This window comes from Panthera onca, chromosome A1, assembly GCF_046562875.1.
Source record: "Panthera onca isolate mPanOnc1 chromosome A1, mPanOnc1 haplotype 2, whole genome shotgun sequence".
NCBI lineage: Eukaryota > Metazoa > Chordata > Mammalia > Carnivora > Felidae > Panthera > Panthera onca.
Window position 1 is genome coordinate 100,264,043 of NC_138339.1, and position 14,337 is coordinate 100,278,379.

At 48.4% G+C, this 14,337-nt stretch overlaps 1 protein-coding gene across 1 annotated transcript; it reads left to right on the forward strand.

Moving 5' to 3' along the window:
- The first annotated feature begins 697 nt into the window (after positions 1–697).
- ENC1 (ectodermal-neural cortex 1) lies at positions 698–13,217 on the forward strand. The gene is made up of 3 exons (XM_060635550.3): positions 698–1,087; positions 4,659–6,473; positions 10,601–13,217. The coding sequence occupies exon 2, from the start codon at positions 4,672–4,674 to the stop codon at positions 6,439–6,441; it is 1,770 nt and encodes a 589-aa protein (XP_060491533.1). The 5' UTR covers positions 698–1,087; positions 4,659–4,671; the 3' UTR covers positions 6,442–6,473; positions 10,601–13,217.
- Positions 13,218–14,337: the final 1,120 nt, after the last annotated feature.

Here is a 14,337-nt window from a genome sequence, read left to right on the forward strand (position 1 = left end):
GCGGGTGCCGCACCCGCCGGGGTGGGGCGGTGGGGCACAGGGGAAACGCCAGGGGCTCGAGTCTGGCTGCCCCTTGCCAGCGAGAAACCCCACGGGCCGCCTTTGGCCGACCTGCAGTGTCCCCGGAGTGGCCAAACTTGTGCCCCTGCCCTCGCCACTGCCCTCGCTCCAGGTGTCCCACGCAGCGCGCGTGCGCCGGGCACCTTGCCTGCCCCTCGCCACCTTTCCTGAGCATCTCGCGGGCTCCGGCTTCGCGGAGCGCACAGCCGGGTGCCTCCCCTGCCCAGGGTCCCTCAGCTCCGGGGCTATCCATTCACCGGGCTGGGCCAGAGAGGCGCAGGCACTCCGACCCGGCCAAACTTCTGCTACTCTCGGTCCCTGAGGGTTGCAGCTGCTAGTGGCTCAGGCACCGTGTCCGCTTTGTTTCTCTCTACTCTCCGCAGGCCCCCCCTCCCCCGCTTCCTCTCTCGATTAACTCCCCCGACACGCTCTTCTCCAGCTCCTCGCCGTCGCCTCCTCCTCCTACCCTTCCTCCTCCTCCTCCTCCTCCACGGCGGGCGGCCTTCACGCGCTTCCTCCCTCCTTCCCCTAGTGTCACTCCGCACCCGCGCCCTCTCCTCCCTCCCCTCCCTTCTCCTCCCCGCCCCGCCGCGCCGCGCCGCTTATAGCCCGGCGCGCGGCTGCTGGGCGCAGACTGCTTGGGCAGCCAGAGTGGAGGCGGCGCGGCGGTGGCGCTGCGGAGACCGGGTCCAGACGCCAGGCGGCCGCCGGCGCGCACAGCGCTTCCTCGCTCCCTCGCTCCCTCCCCGGAGTGCACTGCCCGCCTCCTCGCGCGGCGCCGGCAGCCGCAGGCTCGCTCCCCCTTCCCGAGACGCGCTCCCGGAGACGCTCCGCGGGTCGCGGGCAGAGGCCGCGGCGTGGGAGTCGCGAGGCGCTGCCCTCTTCCCGGCTGGCGCCCCATGCGCGCTCCTTTCGCCCGGGCTGTCGCCGCCGCTCCCCGGGGCTGAGACGTCCGCCTCGTCGCCTCCTGCCTGGCCACCTAGGCGAGAACCCATCTGGTTGTGCGCCGACGCCGGTCGCCTCTGCTGTAAGTTTCCTCCGCTGCCCCGGACCTGTTGCGGGCGCCGCGGCTTTGCGGGGCTGCTCGGCCTGCGGGGGTGCGTTCGCCCCGGAGCCCGGAACTCCGACTTGGGAGGAGGTGGGGGAACTGTTCTTGGGGAGGAGACCTCGGGAGCCGCTGCTGCCCTTCCATAGCGTGCAGACGCTGGCCATCGCCGGAGGAGCCTCCTCTCGTCCGCGGCCCCCCGGGACGAGCTGCTGGGGATCCGAGAGCCCGGCCAGGGTAGTATCTGTCTCCTTCCTCCGCCCGAAGCGGCGCTTCCCTCGGGGTGGGTGTCGCTCTGCCTGGCACCGCGCAGCCCCTAGGGCCGAGCAAGTTGCACCCTACCCGGCACAGGGGAGCGCTGGGGCCACACGCACGCACCCTTCGTCAGGGCATGTTCACTGCGGCGGAATGTCTGTAGGGAATGAATGAAAACTTCCTGAACAATTAATTTCCTCTCATGCAGGTATTTGGCCTTCAGTCTAATATTCTGAGTTTCGAAGGATAGGAATTGGTGGGCGTGGTGGGGACGAACCATGAAACTTGTTCAGGATGCAATTTCGTGTTGCCCTCTCAGGTGTGGCCAGCGCGTTAAAGAGCGTTGCAAGTGTTCTAGGCGGCTGTATGGTCGATTGTTTTTCTCGTTGACAGTGTCTTTCTAAAGTTCCATTGTATCAGTAAGGTAAATGCCCGAGAAAATCTGCCTAGTTTCTCCTTTGAGTGCGTTGAGAACAGGTTCAAAATCTTAGGAGATGTGACGGGATGCAAAGTGTTGGAAGCAGAGGGCTTGGGTAAAGAGCATTAAGTGAACTGAACTTACTGTAACTAGGAGTCCTTTTGATGTTCACGGTAATAGCAGCCCTTTTCTCTCTCTCCTTTGTAGATGCAGGTTAAGTATATGTGTGCAGTTTTTTTTTTTTTTTTTTTTTTTTTTTTTTTTTTTTTGGCTACTTACTTGGCATGCAAATATTATTTCTCTGGGGGCTTAAAAATGCCAGAAGGATGATTCATTTTCTGTTGAAGGTATGTTTAGTGACTGCATAAATGGCTTCTGCTGATATTTTGATGTTTGCATAATTTTCAACCAGAAAGCAGGTCGTTTCCCTTGGGTCTTTAAGTTTACCTTTTATTTTAAGCAAATATTGCTGTAAGAGTGTTGGATTTTGACTGTGACATGCTTCTCCATCTGGATGGTAGCCAAGATGACAGGCTAGCCTCTTCCTTCTGGTTTTGTGGGCCAACTTGGAAAATGCAGGAGCATAAACATAGAATGCATAGGGATGCAGATCCTATATCCTAAGGCCTTCTAAACAAACTGTTTTCTTAAGTGTAAGCCTCCTGAATGTTGTTTTACACTCTCTGAAATCTAATGCTCAGGGAAACACGTTCTGGGTCCGGGTGTGATCTCCACTCGGTGTGATGGCACTGTGGTGCTTACATACCTTGTGCAGGCAGTCTCATTCTCTAGTTACGGCTGTATTCGCTCTTAGCTTGAGAGAAGGCAGCCTTTGAGGGTGCTTTCGAAGCATTAGCTTAAAAAAAGAACTACTGATTTGATTTGGCATGTTTGTAAGTTTCTATGTAAGGCATAGGAATATTCATACTATGTTGTTTTTTTTTTTCCCTCATATTATCTTTTGAGGTTTAAGCTTAAAATCGTGCTCCAAGTACTTGGGACTGGATGTACGAATTCACAACTGTAATGGTAGAGCAACAGAGATGTTAGGCTCTCCGGAGCACTGGGCGTTGGTTAAAAGGGACCAGACTGTAGAGGCTTTCCTTGAGGTAAGAGTGATGTGTGGCTCCTGAGTCCTAGCCTAAGTCACCATGGACACTAGTGTTGTCTTCCGAACAACAGAACCCTAGGACTTTGTTACTAACTTTCTTCTGCTAAGCTGTTTACTCTTGATGAAAAGTTACAATCCCAAAATGAAGGAAAACAAGTTGCCTCACCTAACGGCCACCCGTGTGTCAAGGGCAAATCTGGTGCTGCCTTTGCTGTTTGCTGTCCTGTGGCCACAGCTGCTCAGGAAATCCAGCTTGGTATCTAGCCCGTGCATCTGTGGTACATCATGCATTTGCATGTATTAATAATTACTGCAATATAAACCAAAACAGTAGATATCCAGCGGTTGAAGGAAACAAGGAGGCGGTGGGTTTCAGCTCTATGCTGTGAGAACTAGCTGTTCTGGGTTTGTAACAGATACTGTAACTCACACAGTTAACGCTCTTGGGATAAACAACTTCCTTAAGAATCCTTGGACAGGCAGGTTTTGAAGGCTTTATTGCTTTGAAATAACAGAAGGATACAGTTTGGAAAAAAAAAAAAAAAGCATGTGGTTCTGCTTTTGAAGGTAGGTGATACGTATTTACTATGTCTTTAACCTACAGTTTACCTCCTGAAAAAAGCCAAAGAGAGCATTAGATTTTGCAGTAATTTCACTAATATGGAGGAAAGCATGTCAGCAAATAAATTCTAGGGTGGCCCTCAATTAACAACGGCTGGCAACACACACACACACACACACACACGCACAAGGGCTTTTGATTTAGATAAGGCAGTGTTTGCATTTTGAACTCCTATGCACGTGCCCGTGTTTGCAGGTACATAAGGATGATTCTGGTGATGCACTGTCTAATCGAAAAGAGAGGGATGGATAGATCCTTTGTTCTTGCATCTTGTTTTCTAAGAATTGATATAAAGCAGGAAGAATAGAAAAACAGCAGTCATGGGTATGCTACTCAAAATATTCTTCCTTTTATGTGTGCAAATCCTCATTTTGGAAGCTGTCCAGAGCAAGAAAGATGGGTGGTGATTGTGGCCAGGATCTGTTCTGTGTTTTCACAAAAGCCTGCTCATTGGTACTTGGTCATGTTTATATTGGTGTTCTTTGAGGACCCTGCAGTGGTAGAATTGTCTGGTTGGAAATTATTTGTGACACTTAAAGAAAGATCCAATCATAGTAGAAGTTGGCCTAGGCCTATGATTTTAATGTCACGTTTCCCATTGACTGTGATTCAGAGAGAGACTGGATCTTACTAAAGGAGTTCTTAATGGGATTAATTAATAGGTATTTTGTTTTACACATGGCTTTATGTTGCATAGGGCATAAAAGCTGGTGCCCATCCTGGCGTTACGAGACCTGGAGGCCCAGCATTTTACGTGGCCTGCGTGAATCAGCTGGACAAGGGACAGGAAGGTGTGAGAGTGAGGCCTGGGTTTTGCTGACTTACATTCTCGAGGACTTCAGTATCCTGAAAGTGGGCAGTCAGGTTTTCCAAGACGAACCTGCTTTCAAGCAGTGGCTCTTTTTTTTTTTTTTTTTTTTTTTTTAAACAGTGTTCCAGTGAATGCCTTTCCTTCTAGGTGGCCATCTCTGACGCTGGACAGGAGTGACTGTCCATATTCAGAACAGTGGGCAGTAAGACCAGTGGCGAAGTGTCCTGTTTTCTCTGTTCATGACTCCTTGTTTTGCTTTGTTCTGCTCTTCTGAGCCTCAGGAGCATCGCTGTTCAATGGTCTGTTTTGTTTTGTTTTGTTTTGTTTTGTTTTTAGGAGTGGAAACAAAATGTCAGTCAGCGTGCATGAGAACCGCAAGTCTAGGGCCAGCAGCGGCTCCATCAACATCTATCTGTTTCACAAGTCTTCCTACGCGGACAGCGTCCTCACGCACTTGAACCTTTTACGCCAGCAGCGCCTCTTCACGGATGTCCTTCTCCATGCTGGAAATAGGACCTTCCCTTGTCACCGGGCCGTGCTGGCCGCGTGCAGCCGCTACTTTGAAGCCATGTTCAGTGGCGGCCTGAAAGAGAGCCAGGACAGTGAGGTCAACTTCGACAACTCCATCCACCCCGAGGTTTTGGAGCTGCTGCTTGACTACGCGTACTCCTCCCGGGTCATCATCAATGAAGAAAATGCGGAATCGCTCCTGGAAGCCGGTGACATGCTGGAGTTTCAGGACATCCGGGATGCATGCGCAGAGTTCCTAGAAAAGAATCTGCACCCCACCAACTGCCTGGGCATGCTGCTGCTCTCCGATGCGCACCAGTGCACTAAGCTGTACGAACTCTCCTGGAGAATGTGTCTCAGCAATTTCCAAACCATCAGGAAGAACGAAGACTTCCTCCAGCTGCCCCAGGACATGGTGGTGCAGCTCTTGTCCAGCGAAGAGCTGGAGACAGAAGATGAAAGGCTTGTGTACGAGTCTGCAATTAACTGGATCAGCTATGACCTGAAGAAACGCTATTGCTACCTCCCAGAGCTGTTGCAGACAGTGAGGCTGGCTCTCCTGCCAGCCATTTATCTCATGGAGAACGTGGCCATGGAGGAACTCATCACCAAGCAGAGAAAGAGCAAGGAGATTGTGGAAGAGGCCATCAGGTGCAAACTGAAAATCCTGCAGAACGACGGCGTGGTAACCAGTCTCTGTGCCCGGCCTCGGAAAACTGGCCATGCCCTCTTCCTCTTGGGGGGCCAGACCTTCATGTGTGACAAGCTGTACCTGGTAGACCAGAAGGCCAAAGAAATAATTCCCAAGGCTGATATCCCCAGCCCAAGAAAAGAGTTCAGTGCATGTGCAATTGGCTGCAAAGTGTACATTACTGGGGGGCGGGGGTCTGAAAACGGGGTCTCGAAAGATGTCTGGGTTTATGATACCCTGCATGAAGAGTGGTCCAAAGCTGCCCCCATGCTGGTGGCCAGGTTTGGCCACGGCTCTGCTGAACTGAAGCACTGCCTGTATGTGGTTGGGGGGCACACGGCTGCGACTGGCTGTCTCCCGGCCTCGCCCTCAGTCTCCCTAAAGCAGGTAGAACACTATGACCCCACAACCAACAAGTGGACCATGGTGGCCCCACTCCGAGAAGGTGTTAGCAACGCCGCAGTAGTGAGTGCCAAACTCAAGTTGTTTGCTTTCGGAGGTACCAGCGTCAGTCATGACAAGCTCCCTAAGGTTCAGTGTTACGATCAGTGTGAAAACAGGTGGACGGTACCCGCCACCTGTCCCCAGCCCTGGCGTTACACAGCGGCCGCTGTGCTGGGTAACCAGATTTTCATTATGGGGGGAGACACAGAGTTCTCCGCCTGCTCTGCTTACAAATTCAACAGCGAGACTTACCAGTGGACCAAGGTGGGAGACGTGACGGCAAAGCGCATGAGCTGCCATGCCGTGGCCTCCGGAAACAAACTCTACGTGGTTGGAGGCTACTTTGGCATTCAGCGATGCAAGACTTTGGACTGCTATGATCCAACGTTAGATGTGTGGAACAGCATAACCACGGTCCCGTACTCGCTGATTCCTACTGCGTTTGTCAGCACCTGGAAACATCTGCCTTCTTAGGCGCGGGACATCGTGAAGGAAGCGAGCGTGAGGTAAGACATTAAGTCAGTGGTTCTCGGCCTTGACTGAGCCTAGGAACCTCCCAGAGAGCTTTTCAAGAGCTTCCCGTCCCAGAGACTGGATTTCATTTGGTCTGGGTAGGTCCCAGGCCTCAGCACCTTTAGAACGTTTTCTAGTGATTCTAATACACAGCCAGGTTGAGAACCCCTGACCTACGTTAATGATGCCAACCCATGCTCAGTGAGCCCTCCCTGTATGCCTGGAGCCGGGCTGTGTGTTTCACATGGATCATTTCATTTGATCCTGACAACAACCTCGCGAGATACTATTACTAGAGTGTTTTATAGATGAAAACAACTGATGCACACAGAGGTTAAATAAGTAAGTTGCCCAAGGTCATAGAGCTTAGTTTGTGGAGGAGTTGGTCGAGAAAACAACCCAGGCACTCTGGCTCCAGGGTGGAAGCAAGTGAGCATCATGCTCAACTGCTTAATAAACTTGAGCTTCAGATTGGTATCACTCCAGGAGATATTTGGTGACGTCCAAACTTAGATTCCTCAAACCCTTTTCTGGAATGAAGTAGGGTGTAAAAAACTGAATGCTTAAATTTATTCGTAGTTCATTCTCTCCAATATTATTTGTTTGCTTATTTAAAACGTCTTTTCCTCAAAAAAAAAAATAATAGCCCCCTTTAGGCATTTATTAGCTTTAGAGGGAAGTCAAGGTCTATCCTTGTAAAAAAGTTGCACCTGCATTGTATAAATTTGTCTGCGGCGTGGATACACTGAACCATCTAGACCGCCTTATACTGCAGCCTTTCAGAGTTAATCAGACAGGCTGAGCCTATTGTCAGGGCTAACAAAAGTTGTCTTTCCGTGTCATATATCTGAGTCCATAATGGTCGTTTTGTGTACTTAAGAGTATATAATACCCTTGGCTCAAATAATTAATAGGTCTACACAGTTCAGCGTTCGTGAAGCTAATGGCCGCTTTGCTGCCGTTAAGCATCCTTAGTGTTGGCCCCAGGAACCACTTAGGCATGTCTAAGTGTAGCACAGAGTACGTGGACTTTGTTGATTTGTTTTGCTAATTCATGGGCTTGTTCCTAATAGTAAGAGAATAAAATCAAAACTTTGCTTTGGAGGAAGTACAGTGAAAACTGACTCATTCCTTGAAAACTTTTGGCTCTGTTTTCCCTAGTATGTTTCACATTTTTGAAGGGGACTTTCAAAGGGAAAAAAAGGAAATCAAGGAGTCTTTGCGAGCAAAGCAAAGAGGGATTTTGACTCGTTTGTCTTTTCTTTCCACATTTCGTACAGCTCGTTTTAAGACACCACTAAAGTTGGCCTCACTTTTACAATTACTCTTTCTTTCTTTTTCATCTCTTCAGTTATCTCTCCAGCCCATTACAGTTAGTAGAATTCTTATAATATAGTGTAACCTTGGAATTAAGTTCGTTCAAAGGAGCTGGAACAGTCAGAAACCTCCTGTGGGGAGCTGGGTTGACAGCGTCCCACACCAAACTGGTTTTTGCAGCCTTGCTGGCATCTCAGTAATCCTAAGTAAACAAATGCTCTGAATGTGGTTATTTCCTCTGCGATATGAGCGCATGACTCAAGTCTAAAGCAGGTTTCAAGAACCTTCTAGGCAAAAGCATCAATTAACAGCACGCTAAGTTCGGTGTTAGTCCAGAACCGAGTTAAGTTTGCATGGGAGAGCCATAAAAATTGCCAGTGATGGTGGTGGCACATCAAAATGATGACTGGTCGATTGGCTGGCATCCTTGGAGCAAGGTAAGGAAACTGAGGCAGGAAGAGGCCACATGTGCATTCTGGCTCTGGCTCTAAGCTGTGGTGTCTAGACCTTTCTGTACTTCGGATCCCTCCTTTGTCAAATGAGTGATTTGAATGAGGCTTCTCCTAGCTCTGTCCCCAGACTTGGGTGAATTGATTAGGGGTGGGGGAAGGGAGAGGAAAAATACCTTGCCCAGTGCCTGGCATATATTAGGTGTTCAATACTCTTAGCTTTGTTTCCTCCTTCAATTTAGACCTTAACTTGTCATGGAATTAGCTTTGTGTGTGGAGTTTGACCATTATCTGATTGGAATGTTTGTACTTCATTTTTGGTGCCTCCTTTCTCAGCCCAGAGTATGTTGGCAAACACTTGAATTCACCCTATCCTGGGTATTTGAACCTAAGCACATACTTCCGGTCCCTGGGAAACGAGCAAATAAAGTGTTAGGTCATATGTGAAACACCTACCTGCCCTTGGTGCTCCCGGCCGGAGTCCAACCCAGAACAACGAAATCTGACAGGGCCCGGTTTGCCTTTTTAAAGGGCGGCGTGAGCCTGCTCAAAGCCACCCTTGCGGTTTCCGATAGGGAGAATGTTGGCTTAAATTTCTCGAGTTTTCTACACACAAGATAGTGTTAAAACACTTAAGCTCCATGGAGTGACTTAAAAGAGGTGCTGTGTAGGTATCAGCCCTAAACTGCCAAAACTTCCGGGACGTCTCTTTGATCTCCAAGTGTAGGTGCTAACCAAATTAATACAGTGTTAACAAGAAGTTTCCCCAGGTCTAAAAGCTCATTCACCAAGGGGGTTTTACTCTCCTGCTGCTGTCAGTGGGTGGGAAGGACAAAAAGGAAATTACTTAAAAAAATTTTTTTTTCTTTTAATGTTTATTTATTTTTGAGAGAGACAGAGACAGAATGCGAGTGGGTTAGGAGCACAGAGAGAGGGAGACACAGAATCCGAAGCAGGCTCCAGGCTCCGAGCTGTCAGCACAGAGCCCGACGCGGGGCTCGAACTCATGAGCTGTGAGATCATGACCTGAGCCGAAGTCGGATGCTAAACCGACTGAGCCACCCGGGCGCCCCAGGAAATTACTTTTGATTACTCTCCCGTTTTCATGGTGCTGTGTGGCTCCAGCCTGACACGTGACAGCTTTTGGATTTTGACTTATTTCTTCCTTGTTGAGATATTTCCTTTCCCTTCCCTTTCCCTTTCCCTTCCCCTTCCCCTTCCCTATTTGAGTATGCAGCATCGTGAAGTGTCGTGTTATTACAAGATACATTCTTCTGGCCGAATGTTGATCTATAGGTTACTGGGAGGTGGGGTAGAAGGATGACTCTGTAGTCTAAGGAATGCCTTGAGAGCTTGAATCACGGTTATGAAACTGCCAAAAGAAACAACTAACGAAATGAATCAGACTTCTGAGCACACAAAAGCGAGAAGAATTCAGGGCAAGTAATGAGCAGCCCCTCCTGCGTTCCCTTTGTGTCCACTTTGAGTTCTAGCAGCAGGAATGAGATTCCTCCACTGGTGCTGGAAATGTGCTCTCTGAACAGATAGGGCGAGTGTTTGAGAGACAAAAACCCTGTGCAGAATTTTCCCCGTATCTATAAAATTGGATAAAGCGGGTGGGGATGGCAGCTTGTGTGAGGAGAGAGCGGCTCCCGTGCAATGTGCGGCCTCTGTGGTTATGGCACCCTGAATTTATATTCACGCTCGACGTCGGTCGTCTGTAGATCATAAGTGCATACCATAGCTGGCGTCTCCCAAGTGCGGACTGATGAACGTGGAGAATAAACTCCCAGCCTTGGGCTGTGGAGGCCTGGTGTGTTAGTCGTGTGAAAGGAAGCGAGACTGATTTCTGCCGTAATGAATAGCAGAGATGCATTTAAATAAGAGGATTAATATGTCTGCCTTCTATATGGTGAATAAATTGATTTGGGGATCCTTTGTGGGAAATGGGCCAAGGAGGGTTTGCCCAAGAATCTTTTTTGACCCTCGGCCGATCGCTTCACAGTGGCTCTGCTTAACCATGGAGATGAATTATGAATGTTGGAAGCGGAAGGTGGCAACTCATAACAGCACCTGGACGTATATAAGTTTGTATTTGAACATACGCACGTTTAAGGTTTAGTAGAGAAATGAAGATTTTTCTTTGGGCACCGTTGTGTCTGTTCAGCTAGTCTTCCGTATCCGTGCACACCCCATGCGTGTGCATTGAAGGCAAGCGCTTTATCTTTGCACACTTGCTACTGAACAAGTACTTAAGACCTTTAGAAGCAATATTGACCGGCTCTGTCCTGATTTTACCTTTTTTGTAGATTCCGAGGCTACTAACAAGAATCCTTTCGTTCCCTCTGTTTTAGCTCACTCCATCACTTGGCGAGACAAAACCAAGATTTCGACTTTGGAGAGGCCAAACTTAATGAGGAGGAAGAAAAGAAAAAGGAAAAGAAGTTGCTACAAGACTCGATTACAATCCACTGCACCTTGTAAATGCTCTAACTGGACATGAAGGAGGGGGTGGGGGAGGGGGTGGGATTTTCAGTGCAAGTAGCACATGGTTTAAATATGAATGGATGAACCTGTGATCTAGTCCTTGTCTTGTAATTGTGGATTAATGTCAGCGTTAATCAGCCCCTCAAAGGGAGAGAAAAGCCGGGCCTTTTCCCTTGCTGTACCATATTCAGCATTTGATTTCCATGGGCTCCACCATTTATGTGTAAAATTTGAAATGGTTGTCACCTCTCTCCGAGGAGCAAGCTTGAAGCCTCCACACCAGCTGCTGCTGGAGATTGAAAGCCCAACTGTGGGGCCAGGAGGGGAGCTGGCTTGGCTGGCCGCAGAGTGAGGACCCCTGGACTCTCCACTAATCTCTGAGGGGTTGTGCTCCCCAGGAAGGTTCTGAACAATGGGGCCATTGTTGGTAGGCATTTGGTGGATGTTCTTTTCTATTTATAAGTGACTTTAAACTTTCCCTTGGCTGTTAAGAAGTTTGTTATAGATTGAGCTATTTATTGTTTGAGCCTGCATGCTGAAACAGTGCTTAAAATGGTCTTCACGTGTATGGATGTGTGTGGATGGTTGTATGTTTTGCACAATTTTGTGGCTGTTGGTGAAGCGCTTTGCTGCACAAAAATGAAAACTTGGGAGTTACTGTTTGGAGGAGTATAACTGGAGGGTGGGTTGGGAAGGGGGGGGTTTGTAAATGTCAAGACAGGGAAGGAGTACAAAACAAAAACAAATCACATCGTAGAGGTAGAGGAGGCATGGAGGTCGCTTTTCTTAGACTCACTCACTTTTAATGGTGTTTCGTGGGCCCTACTCATGCTGATGGCTCATGGGGTGAGAGGGAAGGCTTCCTTCTGCCCTGCTCCTTCCCATCCGGTTCACCCACTTCAATCTCAGCTACTGAAATTTGGAAAGGACCAAGTCGCCTCGCGGTTTTTTTTTCTTTGTGTCGTATCCTGAAATCCTGGAAAATGCTATGGCATAGTTTTGTATATAGGGCACAGGTAAAGGCATTGCCCCCGAGTTTATTTATTTCTCTATTTATTACCCTGTGAAAATGCTTTGCCATAACCACAGTTACCAGGAAAAGGCTGAATTGTCAACAGACGTCCGTGAATTCGCTCGCCAGATTCGCTCGACCTGGATGCATTGTTCTCGCTTCTCGCCTTACGACGTCGCAAGCGTTAGAAGTTCTTCAAGACCGCGTTCACGATGGCACGGGGTAGACTTCAGCGCTCACCCTTCGCGAGGTCTCTAAAAGAACTCTTTGGTGTGTAAAAGAGAACATCTGGCAGGGAGACACCAAAGAATGACGAGCAGTGGCCCCCGTTGAGAGGTTTTTTCCGGGATAGGCGGGAATCTGTTGTGAATACATTCTTTGCTAGTTCGAGTGTTTGTTTACTAACCGTGTGCCGTGATAGGTATTAGTGCCGGACCCTGCGAGGCGCTTCCTCAGGGGCGTCGGGGGAACGCCAGGGGTTGCCAGCCAGCACCACTTTCATCCGTGTTGCTCACGTTACCGTAGTTTAGAAAATAGAGCTTAGGACCGATAACAACCTTTTACATCGTGAGTATGTTTGCATTGTCTAGTGACAGATCAACCCTTCGCATTTCTCTTTACCTGGATGCTTTAGACTAACTGTCCCTGTCTGTTCGTGCCACGAGTAAGTGGGCTATCGCTGGACCAAAGGCAATGAGCCGTTGGAATAAAAGCATCCCAGTACTTTTCCAGCAGTCAGCCCCTCGCTCCTAGATGTGTTGCAAGCCATGCAAATGTCTAATTGCACCCTGGCAGCAGAGGGGTGGCGTTTATACTGTAGCTCTTACAGCTCTCCGGTTTATGATGCAAATCTGCCAAGATGTGTGTGTCACCGCGTGACTTCTGAAAGAGGGATGAATTTTCTGCAGCTGTTTCAAAGTTGTGGTCTGTCCTTGAATCCTCTATTAATTACTGTGTGTGAGCCAGAGGGAGCCGTGGTCAGGGTGGGCCCCCAGCCTGCAGGGAACTTTCTGGACTCCCGCTCTTTGAATTGATGTAGGCATTTGGGCTCACTACTTGACCATTCTCACCCTGTGAAACGTCCCCCACTTTGAAGCAAACACAATTCACAGCACAGTGCACACAAAAACCTTGGCAGAAGACAGAGAAGGTTCTTCTTATTCTGTGGACTGGTTGCTGTGGAAACAGATAACAAAGGGCAGGCTTCCACTTCTGGTATAATTGTGTAGCCCCCTTTTCTCTGGGCTTGACACCTGTCTGAATAAGAGTGATTAGAGCTGAATAATATCCCTCTCTTGGCTGTTGAATATGTGGTTCACGTACAAAACTCCATGTAAGTTGAAGCAAAGTGTTCGTGTTCGTATGTGCTTGGTTGCCACTACTACGTTTTTGAGGTTTCGTAAAACTTGTTATTTTTGTTTTTCACAATGTGAAACTGAAGGTCAAATAAATTATTAGAGTTTTTCTCTTCATTGTGTGTGGGAGTCTTTATTTTAATACAGCAGAACTTAATCTGCGAAAATCTTGTGTCCTTTCTGGCTTAATCAAGATGAGGATCGTTGCGTGTATTTTCTGAAGGCCTTTCTTGCGCCATCTAGTCACGTACAATCAGGAAAGCAGTTTTGCGCATTGAATCATTAAAAATGTTGGCCTTTTCGGATATTTCTTTAAGTGAAGCACACAACACCTCAATTCTGGGTTACTGGTAGCTTAGAATATAAAAAGTCACATACCATGCAATGTTAAGACAGCGTGTGTAATATATAGAAGAAGTGATTTTTTAAATCCAGCTCATGTGGGTTATATTTTGGTTGGAAAACAGAGAGAAGGGGTTGGAGTTCAATCCCCTTTCCATCTGATGTGCCTTAGAAATCATTTAAAGTAAAGTGGGAATATATGCCTATTATTTCCCTGGATTGGCACAGAAAAACACAAGTTTAATCCCTCTGATACACTTAGCTTCCCCCAAGTTTGAAAGCCAGTGTCCCAGCTGGCTCAGTATAAAGACTGAGGAAGACTTTCACCCCCACCTCACGATCACTTCCTGTCACAACAAGATGCTCCTTTATCACTTGGGCTGGGCTCCTTGCTGTTTTAGTGTGCAGAGCAATGTTGGGCATAATCTTTTTCGGATAGGCAATAAATGCTACCTAATTAGAACTCTAGGAGAGCTCACGAGTAGGCAGAATGCAATTATAGCCTTTGGACTTTGACCAAAATGCCAGAGCAGATGCCTTGGGCTTTACAGAAGGATCATCCAGTGCTGTGCTGGGTGAGGCTGGTCTAGTGCCAAGTTTTGGAGGCCTCAGATCCCATGGGCAGGGTGCTGATGACCCATGGAAACCCTGTTGACACAATATACAACACCATATGACAGGGAAGAGGGAAAATTTAGCAGCTGGGAGTCGACACGTGGGACTTGGATGTTCAGCAAGAGTCTTGATGTTAATCCTCAGAAAGGTTGAGAATGACTCCTAGGGAGATGATTGGAAATCAACCCTTCATACCCAGCAGTTCTTTTTCTTGATCATCTCAGTGAGGACATGTAGGGAGAGTGGAGTAGAGGAGATACTTCAAATACTTAATTTTTGT